Here is a 24190-nt window from a genome sequence, read left to right on the forward strand (position 1 = left end):
AGGGTAGCGCACTAAGTGAGCGAGTGGAGCCTTAAAGCTTTGGGCTCCTAGTAGGTGCCGAGTACATGTGCGCTGACTATAGTCCGAGTGTTCCAGTGCCCGGGTTGGTTATTGTGAGCAGATGGGCACACACATGTGTCAGCGTATGGCCGCTGTCTCTCTCTGACTGCCCAGATGGGGAGGCCGCATCGTCATCACGATCGAAATCATTGCCTTCTTCGAGCCCCAGTCACCATCCAAGTCATTCATTCTCTTGTTTCTGGGACCTGCCTTGTCCCAGGCTTTGCTCTGGGGGATGCACCGTGACGAGTGCGACAGAGTGGGGCTGATGCTCCCTTTCCAGGCGGCGAGCGGAGAGGGAAGTAAACCAAGTGAGCTTACGCAGGCCGAGTTCACAGATCACCTGTGTTGAGAGCCTCGGACTGGAGTCCGTGCAGGTGCCATCACTGGGTGAGGCTCAGAGGGGAGTCAGAATTGAAAGGCGGCTTAGCGCTTGGAAGCATGGGCATCAGCTGCAGGCCACCCCCGCTCTGTGCTCTGTGGCCATCAGAGGCAGTGATCCTGCAAGGCGGAAGTCAATATTTAAAAAAAAGGAATGTCAGTTCTTAGGAAGCCTTAGTTGCCATGTATACAATCTTGTGTTTAGCCACTTACAGAAAGCCTGGGGTCAGAGACTGCCTGGATGGCTGCCCCCTGAACACACACACCTCACCCATCTTCCCAGGCAATATCGACCCGGGTGCTGGTGTGGCCAGCCTGGGATTGCCCCTTGCCTGCGTCCTTCAGGGACCCTTGAGGCCCAGGAGTCTGATGTGGCCGGGATCGGGGGCCGTTTGCACAACACATGCATCTTGGGAAAACAGATGTGGTTCTCCGTGTGCTCCCTGGAATTCCGGGAACCAGAGTGTTTATTTTATGTAATATACAGCAAAACCAGTTCTGTTGACTTCAGACTCTTCCAGCATCCGAACGATAATTCTTCCTCAAATACTCTTTCAGTGTGGATTACCCATCGTGTTGGAGGGAATGAGGGCTAAACTGCGTTCAACAGGGAGGAGGGCCACCTCTTTTGAAATGAAAGCAAGGTTTTTGAGACGTGGGTGCCTTAAATCCATTAGTGAAACAGTCCTGCATTCGCTCACATTTAGGGCCTGTCAGAGGGGCAAGGGGACCCTCAGGGCCTTAATACAGCCACCTGGGTCACGCTGAGGGAGGTCGGCGGGTACACTGTGTTTGGAGCAATGCCGCGGCAAAGGAGCATCTGAAACAATGCTTGATGTAGATGAGGCTCAGGAGGGTGAACATCAATTCTCGTTAACCTCTCTTTCCTGGCTGAGCAGTGAGGGGGTGAGAGCAGCAGATCTGGACAGGAATATCCAGCCGCTCCTCCTTAGAACAACGGTGGATAGATAGTATTTACAGAGGGCCTAGTGTGTGCCAGGCACTATGCTAAGCACCTTGACTGAGCCATACCTGTGACGTAGGTCATATTCTTTGTTTTAGGACCAAGGAAATGAGTCTCAGGAAGGGTCATACAGCTAGTAGGTGGTTGGATCAAGCAAGTATAGGTTCAGCTTCTGTAACCAAGACCTAGGCTAATGCTGGTTTAAACAGGTAGAAGCTTATTTCTTTCTCCTGGATCAGTGCTTGGGTAGGAGTCTAGGGCTGCTACGGAAGTTCCATGTGGCCATTCGGTTCCAGTCTCTTCTGTCCGTAAGGTGTTTCCTTCTTCTTCATGGTCCCAGATGGGACCCCACTGCATCTGCCTTCTAGGCATGTCTGTCTACAGGAAGGAGGATGGTGCAGGAAAAGCCCCACCCCCTATCCCTTTAAGGGCACAACCCAGAATGGACTTGGAGCCATAGTTTCTGCACACATTCCTTTGAAAACTTGGTCATGTAGCCACACCAAGCTGCAAAGGTGGCTGGGAAATGAGTTCCTGCCTCTGCCTCTCACCTCTCCACTGCTTCTCATCTTGGAGGGGTTCTAGGTTCGCTCCAATGAAAAGAGCCCAGAGCTGGACCAGCTTCTTGGGTGCCTGGGGTGGTAGGTGTTTCTGGTGATCACTTGATCCTCTGGCCTCGCACAGCTCAGGGCACCAAGTAGGTGCTCAGTAAATCAATCTTAAAGGAAGGGTGGGGGTGGGGTGGTCCTGGCCTGTCAGATCCAACCCCAGCTAACGGGTTGAATAAAGCTGGATGCAAATATGGGGGTGCTAGAAACTTCGGGGACAAACTACCAGAAGGCGGCCAGGTCCGGGGGGATTCCCTTCCACAGTGGAGCTCTGTAGCTGTTTTGGGCTGGATCAGAGGTTCAGGGTACCCTGTGGGCTCCCTGGCTTAACCCCAACTGGAAACAACGTCTATGAGCTGTGCTTGGAGCTGGAAATTTGATTCTGTGCCCTCTTTGGGAGGAACTGGATTCCTTCGTAGTGATAGACACTTGGGCTGTGCCATGTACATTCCTGATTTGGTTCCAACTGTGCATAGGTCCGGTCCGTCAGCTGCTGGCCCCCACGCGGACTCTGTCTGCAAGGATGGGCCTCGGCCTCCCTCCTGCGGGGCTCTGGTTGCCTACTTTGCCTGGCCCTAACTCAGCTAGAGCAAAATGCAGTTACGGGCTGGCCTGCCAGAACTCAGGTCCCCGTTAAGAAGCCCTCGGAGGCCTCATATAGCATGCTACACGAGAGTTGCTGAGACTTCTCTGATCCCTTTTACCACTTACATTCCCTGAGCAATGCTTCTTTCCATGCAGGTGCTCAGAAGGAAAGATAAGCCCGCTTTGAAGGTTCCAGTGTAGAATTTTTCGATCATCTGAACATTGTTCTTGGCAAGGAATAATTGAAAACAAACAGCCATTGTGGGTTACACTTTCAGACCAGTGAGAAATAGGAATATTCTTTGATCATCCTGATCACTTCTTTTTTTTTTTTTTTTTCCTGTTCCCAGTTATCTGTCTTGTGCTGAGTCGCCAAGAAGGATACCTCTTAGGCTTAGCATCAGTTAAATCTTTGTCGAACTGTCTGTCGTGAGCCCGGCAGCCAGAGGGAAGAGAGAAAGCATTAACGGAGAGCTGAGCTCCAGCTTAGGCCGGCACTTACATGGTCTAGACAGTTAAGAGTTACGTGGGGCCCTTTAAAAAGATAGCGAGAAGGGACGGAAGAAAAGCATGTGCTTTGAGGGCCCGCATGCTTTGATTCTGTACTTGGAGGTACAGAAAAAGAAAGCTTTAGTTTAAAATGAGTGGGTTTTGGCAAGAAGCAGCGCTGCATGCTGGCAAACTGATTGTGCTCTTCCACTTAGATAAAAATGAAAATGCATGAGGTATTTTGCCTTTTTCTTCTTGACGATTAAAAGCCTCTACTTGGCTCCGTGCAGAGACGGCCCTTGAAGAGTTATATGAGGCACCTGTGTGGCATCAATTACAGGCCTTCGGCAGCCAGCAGCAACTATACTTGCCCACGCTCCAAATGCCAGATCCCAAGAGGAGGGTTTAAAAGGCTTGCCTGGGCATCTGTGCGCCAAGCCTGGGTGGGACCCTTGGGTGAGGGGCTTTGAGTTTTACTAGAGAACTTCCACTCCCTGATCATGATGGGAGCATCCAACGCGGCCGAGCAAGCCCTGGGATGATGAGTAAGATGAGACCCTTTGCCTAGCCAGGCCTCAGTTTCTCCACCTGGGAGGGGAGGGCATCGGACTGGCTTTCCTTCAGCTTTTCTGCGAATTAGATGACCACACGCTGCAACACACCTTGTCTACAGCTCTGCCATTATTGCATTGTGAAGGGGGGCCATGTCAGTGCTGGAAAGGGACTCTGTTTCCGGGATGGCAGACCCATTCATTAACATGACTCAGCACAGGGAGGAATTTGGGAACAGGTACGTTAGGCTATAGCCAACAGCTAGCAAATTGATGAGTTAGGTCCTTAATGTATTCTATTCATTCACTCGTCAAATGTTACTGCGCACCGGCTCTGGGCCAGGCTCTGCTAGGTACCGGGCTTCACAGGGAACAAGGCAGCCCGGGCCCTGTCTCCTCCAAGTTGGGTCTGGCCCGGCTTGGACTTCTCTCCTCTTGGCTTAAGGACCTGCCTCCCTGTAGGTCCAAGCCCAGGAATGTGCTATGAAAATGAAGTTCCAACACCCTATTAAAAACCAAGCATTTACTTCTAGACACCAAGGACTTTAAGACTTCTATCTTCAAGGAGCAAGGGATTTGTTTTGACAAAAGAAGTATAAACAGGATCCCAGTGAATAACTTTTCTCATGGCTGCTCCTGCTTTAATCAATTCTATATTTATTGGTGACCTCATAGCGTCCAGACTGTCCCAGACTCTACAGAGGATCCAAAGGGGGTGGCAGCAGAGAGAGAATTTACGGTTTGCAGCCCAGCCGGAGGAGGCAAGGCCAAGTCTGAGGACAAAGCCCGAGGAATGAGACAGCACAGAAGTTCCGTGGACACAGGTGTGCTGCAGGCCGGGAGGGCTGAAGGAGCCCAGAGGGGAGGGGACAGCACACTTGGATCAGGTATTCTGGAAGAGGAGAGGGGAGAGGGCATTCCAGATCATCCTCCTGTGCTGGCCCAGCCCGAGGCGTGTAACTGTCCAGCTGATAGCCGGCTGCTGAGCTGTCGTGGCCTTTCCAGCCCTTCATATGTGGAGGCTGGAGCTCCCAGGCTCAACGCGCAGAGAGGCCCCGGGCCCGTGGAAGGGGGATGACCCCTGGCCATGGGATGTGCAGGTTATAGGGGCACCCCTCCCCCACAGACCCCCAGAAGTTGCCAGATAGTGCCACTGGTGAGCTCTCACCCACTTCTCAGGGTCCCGGGTCCTCGCCGGCTGCCGCTGTGGGTCTCTAGAAGCTAAAAGTTGCAGAACGATTGTTCTACCCTCAGGAGGAGCTGAGTTCAAATCCTGTCTCTGTCATTTGCTGCTTAGCGGCCTTGCGCTAATGCTTCTCAGTGCCTCTTTTTGGCGTCTGAAAACCGGCTGATCGTAGCATCCTTTTCATAGGCCTATTACGAGGCCTGCAGGAAATGAGCACGTAATCTGCCGAGCAAGGTGCCTGGTGTGCAGCAAGCACCCCGTTCATGTTAGCTATTACCGTGTCTATTATTATCGCTCTACATCAGGTGGCAACATGGGAAAGCCACTGCCTGGCCCAGAGGTCATCTCTTTCTGAAAACTAGCTCTGCCACACCCTATAAAAGTCCATATCTAAAATCCTGACCCCCTTGAGCTGTAACTCAGCCAAGCAGTCTGCATCGAGACTGCAGCTTTCTCTGTGTTAGTTTCTGCGGAAGCAGCGTACCTGTCCCATTTCTTGTCTGGAACGTGGACGTCGTGTGAACTCTGTGTGCCGTAAACGTGCCTGTCTCCCTGCTCTAGCCCCTCTCGCGTCCGGGGCCGACGTCGGCAAAGACAGCAAGGACGCGAGATATTGACGTGGTTTCGCGTTTAATTGCCAAAGACCTGGATCAGGTTCCAGTGGGCCAAGCCCTCTGGGGAGACAGTTTGGGTGTGTCATGTGGCTGGTGTCCTAGGAAGTCGTAAGCTGGCAGCCAGAGGAAACTAGTTTACCTGCGAGCAGGCTCCGGGACCAGAGAATAACTGTCACCTAACATTTGTTCTCTGTATCCCAAGGAGGACCTGGGAGCAGGTGTTACAGAAAGACACGTTTGGCCTCTTAACATGGGCTCTTAACATGGGCTCTTAACATGATGTTGGTAAAGAGCACTGGACACTGCAGGTAAAGCGTTTCCTGTCCCTGGAAGTGTACACACTCAGGTTGGCTGCATCCCCGATGGGGTTCGTGGCGACAACAGGGTCATTGTCGCTGGGGGTCTGCAGACCCGGAGACATCAGGACTTTCAGGAGATCATCAGCCGCTTCCACCTTCCCAGGCATTCATTTCTCAAGTGCCTTTGGCCAGCACAGCTGTGAGCCTCCCTGGGCCCTGGCCTGTGGCCCAGGAAGGAGCAGGGCTGCCTCTCTGTATAGAGGCTGCTATTTGCCTTGGCCCCTGCTTGCCCGGCCATTTCCTGGCCCCGCCCTCCCGTGGCTTTTCCTTCATTAGCTCATCGCTCCAGGTGAAGCCAGTCCCTGGGGCCCTGGATGGCCCAGCTATGGAGGCCTCAGAGCCCCCCCCTCCCCCCCACCCCACCTCCCAGGCCGGGGCAGCTCACAGTAAAGGTGGGGCAGGCATTGACATCCAAGAGTAAACCAGACAAGCACTAGAGAGAGACTGAGGCACAGAGAGGGGCAGTAACAACCCCAGGGCCTCACAGCGAAGTGTAGTGGGCTTCGATGGAAACCCGGGCTTCTGGCCCCCGACGGCACCCTTCCTGGGCCTTCTGGAAGTTCTGCCTTTAAGCTCGTGCTTGCTCTGTCCCTGCTCTGGTCACAGTGCAGATGTGGGCAGGAAGGCAGATTTGTGGGCTGTGTGCCCTCCTTGGAGCTCTGATATTGGAGAAACGCCCCTGTGGTATCTCCAGCCCCACTAGGCTCCTCACAGGAACTATCAAGTTGAGAGTTCATTTAAGCTCCTCTCATTCATCAGGCTCATCTTGTAGAAGGGGAAAACCAAGGTCCAGGGACAAAAATGGGTCTGAGGTCATACAACGGTCAGAGAAGGTGCTGGAGGCAAAGTCCAGTCCCCTGGCCCCATTCCTATGGCTCTGGCTGAGCTTTCTGGAAAGCTGTGAGTCAGGCAGGACCCCATATTCAGGCCCACCTCACTTCAGGGGGCTCCAGACCCACCCGGTTTCTCCTCTGAGCACAGCACATAGCATTGCCTCGGCTCAGACACCCTGAGCCTTTTATTTCCCTTAGACTGAAGCCCCACTGGGAACAATTCTGTCATCTAGTTGCTACAGGGGGTCCTTCATTTCTGGCAGATTAACCACTGGGGGGGTTATCGGGGGAGGGGGGGTGGGCCTGAGACTCCTACTCCCCCGTTTGGAAGCCAGTGGCCTCCACGTCACATTGATTTGTGCTTTCCCTGGCTCCATCCTTTGTTCGTCGTCACCTGTATCTGCCTTCCTGCTCCGGCCAGGCACTGCCCCAGGGGCTGGGGAGGAAATGTGAGCTCAGACCTCATAGTTAACACAGAGCTGGAATCACCCCGGCAGCTTTGAAAACCACCGACGCCATCTCCAGAGGTTTGATGCAGTTGGCCTGGGCGTGGCCTGGGTACTTCAGCCTCTAAAACTGCCTGTACCTGTGTGGAATTTGTTTTTTCAAGGAGAAAAGAGCTGGTAGAAAGAATCCAACTCGAGAGAGTAGCATCCTCAGGCTGGCTGTGGGCAGAGTGGAGCAGGGAGGGCCTTGGGTCACAAGGAAGGGACAGCATCCACCGTTGATGTTGCTGTCCCCGTGGCCAGCACCACAGCAGGCCTGGCCCCAGCTCTCCAGAAGGTTCTGTCACAGGCCACTCAGGGTGGACGCGGAGGGCTCATAAGCACCTGCATGTGAGCCAGGCCCCACAACTAAAAGGGGGGCATGTCTGGTGGTTAGAGCTACTTTGCTTCCCAAGGCCCTTCTTGGTCTCAGTGGTTTTGCAGCTATGTTTTCAGAACAGGTGCTTTCCTCTCATTTGTAAAACTATTGAAAATCTAGACAAATAGAAAGAACCAGACAGGCAGACATCGGCATGTCTCCGTTTTGCCGGGCATTTTCGGGAGCTGCCACTGCCGATGTACCAGGGGCCTCTCTGCTCACGCCCCTTGGTTATCATGCTCACCTAGACCTAGTGCGGAAGGAAGGCTTCCAGCCACAGAGCTGCGGGCTCTCAGCATAGAAGACGGCTCAGAGCGCAATGGTTCGGGACTTCCGTCTGGTGGTGGCAGGTAAAAGAGCCAGGCCTGGAACCTGGGTCCCACCTCGGCCCCCGACTCTTTCCAGCGTGCCAGGCTCATCCCAGCCACTGCCTGCACCGTGTCTCTGTCACCTGGCTGTTCCCCCGGGGTCCACCTGCTCCGCCCACTCCTCTGCTTACGCACCCAATCCTTAGTTTCATTACCACTGCAAAGGAGTATCTAAATTGTTTGCTTTTCTTGGCCTTGAGGATAAGGGAGAGGTCACCGCCTGACTCTGGGGCCCCATTATTGCCCAGAGGGCCCTGCGGCAACAGCATATGCTCTGTGTCCTGTCCAGCTCAGCCCGCCTCCCTCCCCACACTCTTCCCCAGACTCGCAGTAAAACTCGAGACCAGAATGAGGGGGACAAAAGGCACAGGAAGATGGGGCTTGGCTTGGGTGTGTTTGTGTAATGTGCCATATGTCATTTTCTTTTCACATAAAAACATCTCTCTTGAAGCCATAGGAGCCCACTCAGCTGCCGCCAGCCAAATACCAAATGTTTCCCTTCTCCTCTCTCGCTCCTTCCAAGAGGTGGGCTGTGAGGAATTGCCGTTATCCTTGATGCTATCTTGCCTTTCAAACATCAGAGAGCTTTTTCCTCAGAGCAAGCACTTGATTGTTTTTTCCAGCTTTGGCAGGAATTTTTAAGAGAAAGCTCTCTTCAAATCACTTTTCTGTTTATTGTTTTAGACCTGGAGTATGGCAAAGTGAAGGGCTCTGGCCCAGCCTAATCCACTCTCCTCACATCTGTTTTCCTAAACTGCCTTAGGACCTATCAGCCCCTCCCCACTCTCCAAAAAAACAAAAAGCAAAAACCTTAAAAAAAACAACAACAAACCCTGATATTTTGGAAAAACAATGTTAAATAAAACAAAATGAAACAAAACGAAATAATATAATCCTCCAGTTGGTAGAAAAATGGCCCCAGAAATCGCTTTTGGACCCCCCCCCCCGCCCGAACCCCCCATGTACAATAAACATGTGGTTTCATTTCCAAGGGCTCCGGTGTTAGCGTTTCCATTTCCTCAGGAAGCCGCCTTTCTTGCTCTTACTTCTGAAATGGAACGTGCATTTTCATTGGCCCAAGTTCAAGGAGCGCCTGGGGCAACAATGAAAACAGTCCGAAAGCAGGTTTCAGTCAGCGACACCCCACCCCCTCAAGCCGTGACTTCTCCTTGCTCCCCATCCTGAGGGACTGAGGCCCACTCTCCCGCAGGGGGAGAGGGTGGCGTCCTCACTCACTTGGGTCTATGGCCTTCTGAGGGGAGCCACGCTGTCCTCGCCGCCTGTGTTCTGGCCTTCAGTTGGGAAAATCTGGTTGCCCTCCAAGCGTCCGCATACCACAGCTCTTAATTAAGAAAGTATGTTCCCATTTCATGTCACTCGAAAAGAATGAAAACAGTGACAGCATTTATTTATCTGCACTATCAATATCATTCCTGGTTCTGAGTCCACCGAGGGTTATGAGTCTTGAAGGAATTGATGGGTTGTGAGAGCCTAACCTCAGCCATGTGCTGCGGGGACATGTGGCTTCTCTCTCTCTGAGAGGAGGCTCCAAGTGAAGCAGAGGAGGGCCAGCAGAGCCCTGGCCCCTGCCCTCTCCCAGCTGGGAGTCCACGGCTGGGCGACAGGAGGGGTGGCTTTTGCCTTCTTTGGTCTGATGTGGAGTCCAGTCCCCTTTCACTGGCTACCTCCCATTTTCTTTCTGAACCTTCAGAGAAGTAAAAGTCACCATTTCTTGAATCTTCTAGAAGAGCTGAGATCTGTCTGAGGGGCTGCTTTTCCTGTGGGACCCGCTAAGTGCTGAGACGGGGCAGGCATTCTTCCATGTTGCTAATCCCCAGGGGCGGCCATGGCCTCACCAGCATGTCTGTGTGAGACGTGAGGTGGCCAGGCCCCTGGTCAAGGGACTTGCCTGTGACTATAGAGCAAATGAGGCCATTCCGGCTGCTTTAACAGAACACCACAGACTGGGTGTTTGAAACGACAGGCGTTTCTTTCTCACAGTTCTGGAGGCTGAGAGTCCAAAATCAAGGTGCTGGTGGATTTGGTGTCTGCCGAGAGCCAGCTTTCTGGTTCACGAATGTGTATCTTCTTGCTGTGTCCTCACGTGGCAGAAGGGGTAAGGGAGCTCTCAGGAGTCTCTTTGTGAGGGCACTATTCCTGCTCTTGAGCGGGCTCCCTGGTCCCCACCCCATTGTCCACCCTACTGTGAACTCTCCTCGAATCCCATGTGCTCTAACATGATCCGTGGAGGAACACTGAACCCATTACAGTCTCCGTGGCCTTGGAGCCCAGCCGTCTCCTGGGCCCAGCCTGCCTCGGCAACACATTATCTCCCACCATGCTCCTGTGTGCACCGTGAACCCAGCCCCTCCCTTAGGGCACCCTGCCTTTTGTTCGAGGACATAGCTTGGTGCCCTAGAGCTTATAAGGGGCTTCACAGACCCCTCCCCATTTCCAGTCACCTTCCTCTAGATATGCTCCAGTCTGCCATATCCACTAGACCTCTATTAACTATGGCCAAAGTCGAACATCACATCACAAAGGCCACTCCCCCATTCTTGGTCTCAACTGACCACCAGCTGTCAACACCAAGCCTGTTACTGGATCATTAATCTGCCAGTAAGTTTAAGATATGTTTCCTCCCATTCATCCACACACCCCCAGTTGCTGAATTCAAGAAGAGAGTCTTAAGGTTGAAGGAACCTTCTTGTATCAAAAATCAGGAGGCCTTGGATGACAGTTTGTTAAGTGAAGGACCCACAAGAGTAAAGCTGGGATAATTAGGTGATTGGTGGACACTTCAGGATAGAGGAGCCTGATGCTCCCTATAATGATAGCTTCTTTCTGGCTTGGAGGGAAGGGCCAGTGAGGCACATAGCCCAAAGCAGGCTTTTCATGTTCTAGAAGAGCTGGCGTTGTCTGTGAGTGTGTACGTGTGTGTGTGTGTGTACAGCGCATGCATGCCTGTGGGCATAACATCCCAGGGTTCTTTCAGCCTGAGAGATAGAGATTCAGAGACAGAGAGAAAAGGCTCTGCCCTTCTTTCCTGGATGACCCTACCTCCACCCCCAAGCCCAAGAGATCACACTTCAGAGGAGGGGTGTGGAAAGGGCCCTTGCAAGCCAGATTTCGGTGACGGGAGGCTTCTGTAGAAACTAAGAAGAAAAGGTTCCCTCGGAAGATGCATTACAGACCTCCCCGTGCTTCCAACTTGTATAGTCTGACTTTGCAGAAGCGACTGGCACCTTGGGTTTGCACTTGACAATATGCATCTCCTCCTGTCACTCTGATCAATTTCCAAATTCACAGTCTCCCTTCTATGACCTCGTTCTTTATTTCTAAAGGAACTGCAAAAATGTTGCCTTTTGGTTTTGGTGGTGGTGGTCGTGGTGATGCTTCCTCAGAAGATAAGCCCATTTATCTTTATAGAAGCCTGAAAAAAGAATCCAAATAGATGATTACCGATTCTTTTCTTTCTTTCCGGGCTTCCAGTGAGTGGCTTTCTTGCCTGGGATGCTCAGTACAGCTGGGAGAGGCACGGAACTGAGGTGCTGACAGCTTGTGTTGGAATCACATGGTGTTTACTGTGCTGTGAGTTTATAACAGTCTTGTTTCCATACTGACAGCAAACGCCATATGGAGAGAAAAAATCCTGTCAGATGAACCCTTAAGGAATCACAATATGGTACATGAAATCTCTTAATTGCTTTTGGAAATGGGGAGGGGCCCATTGCTCAAGTCACATAAGCCACGCGGTTCTCTCTGCCATAACTGAATAAAACTGGAGTTTGACGCAAGGTACTTTACTTCCATTCTGCTTATGCTGGGGAGGTTCGGCTGGCTGGGAAAAGATGAGGTAGTTTGCTTTCCTCACCTTGGTGGGGGGATCAGGTTCAGTGGGAGGCTACGAGAATGCAGGCTCTATCTACAGGGCATCATGCTAACAGGTGCAGGCTGCAGACCTGCCACCCTCTCGGCTCCCTCCTTCCCAGATTCCCTACTGTGGCTGACGATAACACTCATCTAACTTGACATTTTATTACTGTCACTTGGGATCTTGTCTGCTCACCCACACATTCCACCCTGTTCAACAGAATCCAAGCTCCCAGAGGGCTGGGATTGCGTCCCATTCCCTCCCGCCCCCCACTCCACCAGTTCTGGCACACATCGAGGTGGGTTAAATGTTTGTTGGAGTGGCCATTTGTGAACCATCTGTGCATGGAAAGGTAACGGAGTTAAGGCCACAGTCCAAGGCGAGTTTCATCCCCGAAACCACTTGAGGAGGCATCAAAAGGGAGAACTTGGAAGGTGGCTATCTGGGTTGATCAAAGCATCCACTTAGGAGAGAATGAGAAGTTTTTGAGTGGCTTCTTACACAGTGTCCTTAGAGCTGGTGAATGCCCACAAAAATAGTTCCTGCCTTCAACCAGTTTACCCCTGAGAGGAGAAGTGGCCTGTAAAACTCTCCAGCCTATATGCCTCGCCACTTTGTCTTTTGGTTGTAAGAGACACAAACCCAACACCAAATGACTTTAGCACTCTGTCGGGGAAATAAATGGGCAGGCACCAGGCAGGCCTCGGTGAGGATGGCTTCACGGGCTCCTGGGGTGTTCACAGCACCGGGTTTCTAACGTCTGCACTCAGCCCGCTTTCCCCTGCCTCATTCTCTGTGGGTGCTCACTGCCTGGTGGGAAAGACAATTGTGGCAGCTCTTGGTGGACTGGTCCTAAGACCTTGGCATCCGAAGGCGAAGCAGATGCCTTTCCTGTGACTTCTCCAGGACTCCCACCAGCTCAGCTCGTCAGCCTCGAACCACCATTCCGGCCTGGAGATAGAGGGCTCTGATTGGCTAGCACTGAGTCACATGTCTGTTTCTGAACCTATCACTGTGGCCGAAACAGGGACCCCTTACTGTCCAGGGCTGAGTCATGTGCCCGTCCTTCATCTAGTCTTGTGGCTGGGAGACGAGGACTCTGATTGGTTAGGACTGGGTCACGTGGCTGGGAGACGAGGGCTCTGATTGGCTAGGACTGTGTCACGTGACGGGCGGGAGGCTCCCTGAGAACTCAGGGCTGGATATTTGTAGTCTCAGCAGAGATTCCTTGAAGGAATGGAGACGGAACAGACCAAAAATCCCACAAACGCGATTATAACATGGTGTTTCGTAAGCACTTTATATGTGTTACGCTATGTTCTGAGTCTTTTCCGTGCATTGTCTTAGTCCTCATGACAGTCCTAGAGGAAGATCCGACTACTTACTGTCCCCAGTTTGCAGATGAGGAAACTGAAATATAAAAGTGTTAAGTCAGTTGCCTCAGGGCTCAGGCAGTGATTGGTGAGGCTGAGGTTTGAACCCAGGCAGTTTAGCTCCCGATCCCGTGCTCACAACCATCACCCTCCATGCGAGTCAGAGCTTTACTTTGTGTAAAGTTCTTTGGGTGTGAAAGTGAATTGACTGAGGGTTACGTGTATATCTCCTTGTTGTGTTCCTGATGTCCAGAGAACCCCCGCCCAGGGGAGGGTATAGTCGTTCCTTCTGCTTTGCCTGTGAGGTCACCTGACCGTTTCTAGTGCAGCTGCGCAAAGTTCCGTGCTTGAGAAGGCAGGAGGCGACGGGTCTGAGTCAGTCCTTTGAGCATCTTTCTGGCCAAAGAAACCGCCGGTGGAGGCTTTGACATCATTGCAGGAAGAACCAGAAGATTCCCCCCACCCCCATCTTACCTCCAAAGTGCACCTTTATTTTTCAGAGGAAGACTGGGGCCTCTGAGAGCAAGTGAGTTGCTTGAAGTCACATAGCAGGTCATTGGCTCACACTGGGTCTCCAGGCGTCCAGGCTGGGAGTCTTACGCTACATTTCCTCTTTAGAACTCTCTTGGCTGCTGAGTGGCCGAGGGCTGGCCACTTCTCGTTTCCGTGCCTCTAGCTCCTCAGCTGGAAAATGCAGGGTTTTCATAATTTGAAATGCTTTGAATTACAAGTAATTTTTCAATCTTTTCAAACTGCCCTAAACACAGCTCATAAGTAAACTCTTTGGATGCGGTTTGAGCTGCAGGCATGGTTTGATCCAGAGGTTCATGACACCACAAGGACACCATCTCTCCTTTTTGTCATTTCCCCGGCTCTGACCTACTCTGTGCATGAGCCTCATTATCACAGCCACTCTCCTCGCGGGGTCAAGAACATACCCCGGCCTCACCCCCACGCACTCCAATACCTGGAGGGAGAGAGAGCACTTCTGCTTGGCCTGCCCTGGCACAGTCTGGGGTCCACTCTGATTGGAACTGGCTTGGGTTACCTGCCTGCCACCCTTATCCAGTCACTAACTGGGGAGTGTGACAAGGTGATGGGCCACCCAGGGGGTGGAGGTATGGTCCCCAGAACTGCTGGCATCAGGAAGGAGGAATGAGCTAGGAATAAAGCTTGGGTCATAACCTTCCTCTAAACCACCCTTGTCTCCTCTGAGTCTACACAGCCTGGAGCTAAATAAGGGGTCTGGAGAATTTGCCAGTCATCTTGTTCCATTCCTCCGGGGCTCTGGATCCAGGTGTGGGTTGATAGGACAGCCCAGCCTGTCTCTCTCCTGCATCTCACCACATTCCTTCTTTCTTTTTCTTTTCCTTTTTTTTTTTTTTTTTTTTTTTCCCTGTTTCCAGACAGAGATTACTGCAGTTTATGTGACAAGCAGCCAATTGGGAGGCTGCTTTTCCGGCAGTTCTGCGAAACCAGGCCTGGGCTGGAGTGTTACATTCAGTTCCTGGACTCAGTGGTAAGTCCCTGCTCCTGGGGAGGCCCTGTGGCGCTGTGTGCCCAGCGATTGTATTTGCCCGAAGGGAAAGACGGACCACATTGTTGTGAAGGGTGAAGACTGAAATTGTTGCTCAAGAGATCTCCAGTGCAGACATTGAGAACGCTGACTAGTTGCACATCTGCACCCGCTGGGTCACCATGGGTGACCCACCTTCCTCTCTGGGCCTCGGTTACTGCTGCTTTAAAGGGAAGTCCTCTCACTTCTCTGATTCTGGGAGCCTGGGTCAGTACGCCAGGTAGTGCCTGAGGACCCTTGGTTACACCCCAAGATAACACTTGGATTCCACAACCTCTTCTCTGGACTAAAAACCCACTTTCTAAAAGTCCAAAGCTTGTGTTTGTCTACTTATTTACTGTCTACTTCTCCACTAGAATGCAAGCTCTCCGAGGCCAGGACCCTGAGATTCCTCCTCACCCCTGCCTAGCATGGTGCCTGGCATCTACAGGCATTAAGTGAACATTCGTGGAATGAACACACGTGGGTCATTTCAACCAATCTGACCGTTGCTGGCGGCAGCGGCTGCTGGCGTGTGTGGCCACGTATAATACCATATGGAGACTTCCTTCACGTTTCCTGGCCGGTGATTTGTGTAGCAAATGGTACTTGATCTGCATGCGCTTTTAGGACAGGATGTAGGAATGTGCAGGAGGAATTGCTCAGCACTTGCGCAGGAAGGCCTAGCACCTCAGCCTGGCCACTGCCCTCTGGGGATCTGTCCAAAGAAGGTGGACAGCAGGTGGGAGAGCAGTCATGAAAGGAGGGGGTGTTTCCAGGCTCCCAAGATGCCGATGTCTCCTACTGCTCCCAATGCCACCCTTGGCTGCAGTCATCCTGACTTCCTTCTCAGTTTGGGGTCAGCCCTTCAGGGCCCAAGTTTCTGTGTCTGCTTCAGAGTCTCAATGTGGATCTACAGATTTACAAGCCAAATGGCCCACTGAGTGTCTCCACTAGAAGTCACCTCCCTCCAGCTCCCCAAAGCTACAGGCCTGACGTGTTCCCTACTCCAGTGACCAGCACCCACAGCCACTCAAGCCTGAAGTCTTTGCATTGGCCTTGACCCCTCCGTCTTCCTCATCTCTTCCGCCATCTAGTCAAAGACTATGTGCTTGATTCCGTGACCTCTCACAGACCAGTCCCCCTCCATCACCTCTGTCTTGGTCTCAGCAGAGGCTCTCGGCATGTCTCACATAAGCGATTACAATAGTTTTCAACCTTGGCTGAGTAGTAGAAACTCCAGGAGAGCCTTAATGAAATATCAGTGCCCGAGCTGAAGCCCAGACTCATTAATTTGAATCTCTGCAGGGTGGAGGGTGGGGGCTAATATTTTCATAACTTCTCATAGTTTCAAACTGTAAAAAGTAAAGTCAAGAAATAGTCTATGCGCCCTTCACCCTGCTTCAGCAATTACAAACTCATGGCCAGTCTTGTTTGACCATGTCCTCCCCGTCTGTAGCGTTTTGTAGTAAGTATCATGTTTATTTTGTCCATGAGCATTTCAGTAGGTTTCCCTAAATGATAAGGGCTCTCTCATACACACACACACACACACACACACACACACACACACAAATCACCACTATAGCCTTAGTGCTGCTCTAAAAAAGTAATTATTATCATCAAATATTAGTGTTTAAATTAACGACTTTCTTGGGGTGCCTGGGTGGTTCAGTCAGTTAAGCGTCGGACTTCGGCTCAGGTCACAATCTCATGGTCCATGAGTTTGAGCCCCACCTTGGGCTCTGTGCTGACAGCTCAGAGCCTAGAGCCTGCTTCCGATTCTGTGTCTCCCTCTCTCTCTGCCCCTCTCCCGCTTACATTCTGTCTCTCTCTCTCTCTCAAAAATAAACATTAAAAAAAATTGAAAATATTATATTTTTTAAATTTTTAAAAATTTTTTTATTTATTTCTGACAGAGAGCATGAGCAGGGGAGGGTCAGAGAGAGAGGGAGACACAGAATCTGGAGCAGCTTCCAGGATCTGAGCTAGCTGTCAGCACAGAGCCTGATGTGGGGCTTGAACCCACAAACCGTGAGATCATGACCTGAGCCGAAGTTGGACGCTTAACCGACTGAGCCACCCAGGCGCCCCTAAAAATATTATTAAATTTACAACTTTCTCATACTTTTCATAAATGCATGATTTGACAGGTTATAACCATCTCCCCTTGTTCATCCAGAAAGGTGACCTATAGTTTGAATTCCGCTGTCACCCCACGTGTCCTGCATTAGGTTTCTCTGTATTGCTTGTAAGTTGCTCATCAAATCTGGAAACTGATCATATTCAGATTCCTTTTTTTTTTTTTTTGGCAGGGGCTGCAGGACTGACTTCATAAGTAGTTTCATGTTCTTCTGTCAAGGGATATTACTATCCGCTTGTCTTTCTTTTAGAGATGGCAGCAGGTTTAGGTATTCAGTGCCCAAATCTGTTGATAAATTAGGGGTTGCAGCATGCCGACTTTCTAATTTTGTCATTCCTTCCTCATTTGCTAACTGCGAAACTGTTCCTTTCGATTATTCTTTGGTTACCCACTGATAAAGTTCATTCATTCTCTCCCTGTATTTATGCTTTCAAAGTACCAAACCGGTTCACCAGCACCGTTCTGTCGTAGTAACCAATTTGTTTTAAAGGTGTCGATTTAAACACAGATGCATTTCGATGCATGCTGGTCATTATCTGTATTGATTCTCCATGGTCTCATTGTTGGCCACCAGGCTGGCTTCTGAGCCCTCGAGAGGACCCAGGAGTCATGGGCCATCTCCTTGCTAAATGGGAGGATGTGATGTGACGGCTCACCTTGTATGTTTCCGGCCCTGGAAGTAGAGTCCATTGTATCTCCATGGAGCTCTGGTTCCTTCTACTGGGAAATGGTACGTGGAGACCACAGTCTGATGCTATGGGTGCTCATTACCAGTGGATGGGTTCTATTTCTAATAGACATTGGTATTTTCCAAGTCACCCATGACTGTACTATGTTTCCAGGGTTGGGAAGCATTGACAACCAGGATAAAGTCCAAGTTCTGAGGCTGAATACCAGACCTTCCACTGACTGACCCCCCAACCTGCACGTTCTTTTTTTTTTTTTTTAATGTTTTATTTATTTCTGAGAGAAAGAGACAGCGTGAGTGGGGAGGGGCAGAGAGAGAGGGAGACACAGAATCGGAAGCAGTCTCCAGGCTCTGAGGTGTCAGCACAGAGCCTGATGCGGGGCTCGAACCACAATTTGTGAGATCGTGACCTGAGCCGAAGTCGGACACCCAATCGACTAAGCCACCCAGGTGTCTGCAACCTGCACTTTCATCCTTGACCTTCACCCGGGTCTTTCTTGAGCCGTGCATTCTGGCCCTGCCACCTGACTTGCCACCACAGAGGTTGAAGTGTCTCAGCTGGTGCCCCCGTCCCCTCTGCCTGGCGAATGCCTGCTTGTTCTCTCGGACTCTACTCTCAGAAGCGTCCCCCAACCACCCCCTCCCTGCTGCGCCCTCTGCACCAGGTGCTGCCTCCACTACTCACCTGAGCGTCAGTACTGGGCTGTGCTGGAAGAATGGTGTCTTAATAGGGAGTGCAGGCTCCAGAGACAGACCTAAGGAGCCGCCTGGTGGGGAAACCTTGGGCAGGTGCCGAACCCTCTGTGAGAGTTAGTGGCCGAGTGTGCGGTGGAAGAGCGTGGCAGGCAGGGGAACAGCCAGTGCAGAGGCCTGCAGGCACGCACCTGTGGCTTGTGTGGAGGGAGCAAGGGCAGAGGGGTCTAGGAGAGGTGTGACCCTGCAAGACTTGGTGCCATTAAAGACTTTGACCTTGAGTGAAATGGGGAGCCACCGGAGGGTTTCGAACAGAGCGGTGGCGTGGTCCGACGGGTTTCTAAAAGACCCCGAGGCTCCTGGGTTGGAACAGGCAGGAGCTCTGATAGGAGGCGACTAAAGGTGACAGCGATGGTTGCTCGAGCCAGCGTGGACGCGTTCGGCAGTGGTGACAGTGACGCATTTGGGGCATGTTTCAGAGGCACAGTTAACAGTACTTCCAGATGCGTTGTGGGTGAGACAGAAGGGTTACGGATGACTTCAGAGTGTTGACCTGAGCGGATAGAAGGGTGGAGAGAGGGAAAGGCCGTGGGAGGCATGTTTAGGGGAAGACCAGGAACTCCGTGTGAGGCACACTCGGCTGGAGGGTCTCTCAGACCCCCATGTGGAGATGATTGAGGGGAGATGGATGTTCAGTTCTGGGGTCTGCGGGAAAGGTCTGGGCTGAAGATGGAAGATTGAGAGTTACCAACGTACAGCTGGTACTTAGGGCCATGGGCTGGGTGAGCTGACCAAGGAGATGAATGTGGCAGGAAAGATGAGGACCAGAGCCTGAGCCCTGGACCAGAACTGCTCCCCATTTGGAAACGATGAGGCATCGCCAGCTTTGAGTCTCATCGAGAGAGTTGATGAGGCAGAGCAGGGCAAGGCAAAACCCAGGAGCCAGTGGAATTTTCCAGCCACGTGTCTTGTTAGACGCTTATAGTCCGTTTGAGAAGAAGAAGAAGAAAAAAAATCCAATGGATGCCCATTTTCATTCTGGTCGTGCAGACGTTCCCTTTTGCTGGGCCTGTACCAAGAGCTTTTTTTTTCTGGAAAGGAAATGTGAGTCTGGCTCCCTGCGTTGATGCGACAAATGCTCTTTACATACGTCTTCACGCGGCTGTCGCTCCTGGAGCCGCCCTGCCCCTCGCGCTTTGTCTGCATCTCTGGGAATGAGCGGGGCCTTTTCATCACCCATCTTGACGTCAAATGACCAGCCTTCGGAACACCTCTTTTACGCAGGAAGACTTTATTGAGTTTTCCAGGGCTGGCACAGTTCTCGTCTGAAATATGTTTTTTCCTTCCATCCTGCCTGGAACTCCGAGGAGGCGGCCTGCAGCCCTGGTGCTCCCTGGCTCAGCCTCACCGTCTACACCGTTCCCATCTCTGTGTTGAATTCCTACCAAGCAGAGTTTATTAAAAATAACCTGTGCTCGTCAGGCTCTGACGTAGTCCCCAGGAAAGGCTGCTCTCCCTGCACGGTCCTAATACCTGAGTTTCTCAAGTCAAGCAGGGAACTCATGGCTGTCTTAAAATGGGGCCTGGGTGCCCGGGGGAGTGGGGGGCAGAACGGTGTGTGTATCATTCATCAGAGGCAATTCTGCAGGGGTCATTCTGCCCTTTGTCTCAGTTGTCGAGGGCTTTCTGGGAGCCTCAGAAGGACTCTCTCGTTGCCCTCCCACAGAGAGACAGAGTCAGTGACCAGAGTCAAAGACAAAGACTAGATTTGGCTTCAGAGAGGATTTGCCCACCTGGTCCAGGGACCAGAAGGGGATCCAGTGTCAACCTCCTCAGGACCACAGGGTCTTTGCATGAACTTCTTAAAAACAGACGTACTTCCTCTCTCACCTGTTTTCTGGGATGCTTGATGGCATCCCAGCTCATTTGAAACCCTCCTATCCCCCCCCACTTGGATGTGGCTGAAACTTTTCAGGTGTCTTCTCTTTGGAGTTAGGGGAGATTTGGCGGATACTCGATCAGTTTTTCAGCACTTCTTTACTGAACGTGTCCAGTACATCATACTCTGTTCTAGCAGTTGGAGGCTACACACTGAGCAGAAGTAAGTTCCTGCCCTCATGGCACTGGCTTTTTGGTTAAATGAAAGATTGAAAAATAAATACATACAGGAACATGTTAATGAAGTAACTCATACTGGTTACCAGTTTAGGCAGCTAAGTATTCATTATCTCTTGAGAAACATTTATTACCTCATGGCTTTTGTGGGTCAGAAATTTTGGAATGCTTCACCGAGATGCTACGGGCTCACAATTTCTTAAAAGGTTCTATTAAGATGTTGGCTGAGGCTGCAGTCATTCAGGGCTTGATCTGTTTCCAAGTTTATGTACTTGGTGGTGGCTGTTGGTTGAAGGCCTCCGCGTTTTCCAGGTGAAGCTCCCCATGGGACTGCTTGAGTATCCTTGTAACATGGCTGGCTTTCCCCAGAACCAGTGATCCAAGACAGCATGCTAGAAACTGCCATGTCTTTTCCGAGCTAGTCTTGTAGGTTCCACACCATCATAGCCCCTTATCATCATGTTTACGCACATTAGCCGTTTTCAGTATGGAGAGAGACTCCTCAAGAGCGTGAATAGCAGAAGGCAAGGATTGAAGTCTCCGTCTTGGAGACTGTCAATTACAAATACAAGGTTACAACAAATGAAATCTTTTATCAGGAAATGCTAAAAGGCACTTCAAGCCATTCATCATTCATTAGCCCAGAACTATGGGAAATCACTTGAAATCAGTGTGCTTTAAATATGCCTGGTTATTCTGAAATTATTTGTGAAACAATTTGTTGTGCCTCATCAAAGGAGTCAAGCATCCTGCTTCTCTTATTTATAATTCAGATCCAGCATTTGTCTTGTCTTTCACTTTTGTGCTCTCCTCACAGAGGAAGCTGGAAGGGAAGTAATCATTCTTCAGATGGATGTAGAGACCCTCAGAGCAGTTGGGGAAGCTAGACCCTGGGATCTGGGTCATTTGAAGAAGTACCACTTAAAAAATGGGTTCATACGCACAACTCTATGGGATTGTCCAGTCTCCTGCGACCCCACCCATTCTTCTGAACAACATGGCTGTCCTAGAAGCTGCCATGTTCTTAATGGTGTCGCCCATAGTTCACAGTCGACTGGAGCAGGGATGAGCCAATGTAGGCCAAGGAGTTCTTTCTCTGGAATGTATAGGCTGGAGAGGAAGTCCTTCTCTGGTAAAGAGGCTTAAAGTAAAAAGCTTGAGAGCTGTAGACCACCATGTGCCACTGGAGCAAGCCAGTCAGCACTGAGAGAGAATAAGGCCCGTGTGCGTGTGTGTGCGCGTGTGCACACACACACACACACACACGGATGAGGGTGGGTTCCAGAAGCCCTCATGTTGGTGGCTCCTGGTGGTTCGGGCCTGGCTGCATTTTCATTCTCCAAACAATTTGGTGGTTCAACCCATCCTTGAATTCTAGGAGCTAAGAGACTCCATTTCTGCCTGAACGAGGTGAGGTTGGCATCCTTCTTACTTAGAACTGAAAGAGTAACAGGGAGAGTGAGAGGCCTTTGCATGGCAGCCTTATGAGCCTTGTTGGAGAGTGAGGACAGAGAAATAATTTAGGGGCTAGAGGAGGAGGAGAAGCAGCTAGGCCGCCCGGGAGTGACGGACGGGGTGGGGAGAGAACCGCTTGGGGCTGAGGCTCTCAGGAGGACGATGGGACAAGCAGAAGGTGATGGCATGGCCCCTCTGCTGTGGGACCCTGACAGCTGCCTGTGAATACATCACCTCACCCAAGAGAAACGTGCGACACCCCTTTCCTCCTTCCTTCTTTTTAGCCTTTGCCCCAGCCAGGGAATGTTGCACGGGCACCCAAGGGCTGTGGTGTTGTCCAGGACGGCCTGGGGTCCCCTTGGGGTCACTCCAACATGGCCAGGAGGCAGCTCCTCCCTCGCTTCTTTTTCTGGTCATATCCCATCTGTTGCCCTTGGGTGGGGGCTGGGGCCGGTGACTCCCTTCCTGACCTAGGCCCTGGGGGCAGGAGGCCAGTGACCCTTCCTGACCCAGGCCCAAGAGGGCTCCTCAGATGGCAGAGGGAGACAGAGAACAGTCTCCCCAGGTAGATGCAGGCTGTGGGGCTGACCTGGCCCACCTGACCCTGAGACCCCTGGGGGATGGGCAGAGAAGGGGCAAGGTCAGGGCCCGGCCATCTGAATGACCGTTCAGTCAGGGTCCCAGCAGGAGAGGGAAGGCCCGCCCACAAGTGGGTGAGTGCAGGGCTGCCGGGCAGGATGGGGACCTCGATGGTGCTGATGCGGTAAGACAGGGCCCTTTGCCACCTCTGGGTCTGCAGGGACAGAGGGAGGGACTGATGCAGGCCAGCGTACACCAGCTGGGTCTTCAGAAACAGGGTCTGGGAACCATGGTGTCCAGGCGGGGAGGTGACCGCGCACCCTGTTGCTGCCCTGCACCAGCGTGGAGAGTGGTTCCACAGAGGCACACGGAGCCCTCCAGCCCACACGGGCAGCACGGGCCAGGCGCCGAGGCCAGTGTGGGTGGAGCCGGGTGTTTCTCCAGAAAGGGCCGTGGTGAGCAGCGCTGCCAGCCAAGCGCGTCACTTGTCCCTGCCGCGGGGACTGTGGAAAAGCTGACCACATCGGTAATTACAGCAGCTGGAGGTGGCAAGACCTCATAGCATCTCTGACTTCATCTTCTTGTCAGGGCAGGAGAAGCCCTCCCAGGAGGAGGAGGTGACATCTTACGTTAGTTGGAGGCCGGGAGGAATCCGGCTCAGCCTCTGCTCTTTAAACCAGCGCTGGCTTCTTTGAAAACGTGGCAGGTCCCCCCCTTTTACTGGCTTGCGGTCCTCGTGTTTTTAGAAACATCAGAGGAGAGTGTGTTTTAAACCGGCATCTTCTGAGATTGATGATGTAATTAGAGCAGACCAAGAAGATGAAATATTAGGTTTATAAACTAGGATGCACACAGATGTTTATACTCCTCGGCAGGCACAGATCTATAAATAATTCTTTTCGCCTTAAACTCAACCTAGGGTTTTGCTCTTTGCGTGACTGCAGCATCCCCTCCCCAAAGGCCATTTCTGGGTTTGGCATAAATCACAGTGCGAACAGAGGCTCGTGAAATGGTGCCCCCCCATTGGCACCCTTGATGGAAGTCGGGAAGAGAAATGTCCTCCGAGTGGATGGGCATAGTGCCCTTTGGCACTCTGGCTATTAGGGTTGAGCTCACAGGTTCCAAATGGGCCTTACGGCAGAGACGACGGCTCATGTCCCGTCCAGTGAGGGAAGGGGAGAAGACCTAGCACCCTCTCTGGTTGGAGGGAACCCCCTTACAAATGGAGGTCATGGGGGCGTTCCTTGCATGTAGTTTTCTCTCTTTTCATTGAAGTCGTTGTCTGCCATTGCCTGAGCCGACGCTAATTGTACATTTCTAGGCTATTGGCCTAACCTCTTATTTGCCGCTTATGTTTTCTGGTTTTAGCTGATTTCAGCAGCTCCTGCCCGCGACCTGGGCAAGAGTGTTCCCGTAGCACTGGATTCCCGGGTGGTCCCCTCCCTCTGGTGGTGTGATGTGCCCGAGCTCTGCCGGCCCAGCCGAGCCGCCACGGTGCCTCCCCGCCGTCGGAGGCCTCTCGGGGGTCACTGCGGAGACACGGCCTGTCACTCCAGGTGACTTAATCAGTGTGGAAATCCCAGCTGGAAGCCTTCTGTTGGTTTTCTGCCTCCCAACACAAATGCCCTTCAAGTGGTGCTGACCTGACGTGGACTCTCAAAGAAAGGCCTTTTGATCCTGGGCTGGCGATGGCCTGTCCCCGCGTGCTCCCGGCTGCCTCCCTGTGGAACCATGGCGCCCAGCCGCCCAGCCGGGCCGCTGCCGGGAGGCAGCTGACCTGAAAGTGATGTTATTTTTTTAACGTGGGTTTTTGTACCCAGAGCAATAATATTTTCAGCTGGTTATTGAGGCTG

The 24190-nt window shown here is 51.9% G+C and overlaps 1 protein-coding gene across 4 annotated transcripts in view; it reads left to right on the plus strand.

Moving 5' to 3' along the window:
* Positions 1 to 24190, plus strand: part of GRK5 (G protein-coupled receptor kinase 5) — a 209322-nt gene that overhangs the window by 132034 nt on the left and 53098 nt on the right. For 3 of the 4 annotated variants that reach the window (XR_005529331.1, XM_039237364.1, XM_039237365.1), the window contains exon 3: positions 14516 to 14628. Coding sequence is in view for 2 of the 4 variants with exons in the window: in XM_039237364.1 (XP_039093295.1) it covers positions 14516 to 14628 (113 nt within the window). In the remaining 2 variants the exon portion in view is untranslated. Of the gene's footprint in view, positions 1 to 13614; positions 13636 to 14515; positions 14629 to 24190 lie in introns of those variants that run through there. The other variant, XM_039237366.1, reaches the window with a different exon arrangement.

This window comes from Hyaena hyaena, unplaced genomic scaffold (assembly GCF_003009895.1).
Source record: "Hyaena hyaena isolate Hyena2069 unplaced genomic scaffold, ASM300989v1 scaffold_124, whole genome shotgun sequence".
NCBI lineage: Eukaryota > Metazoa > Chordata > Mammalia > Carnivora > Hyaenidae > Hyaena > Hyaena hyaena.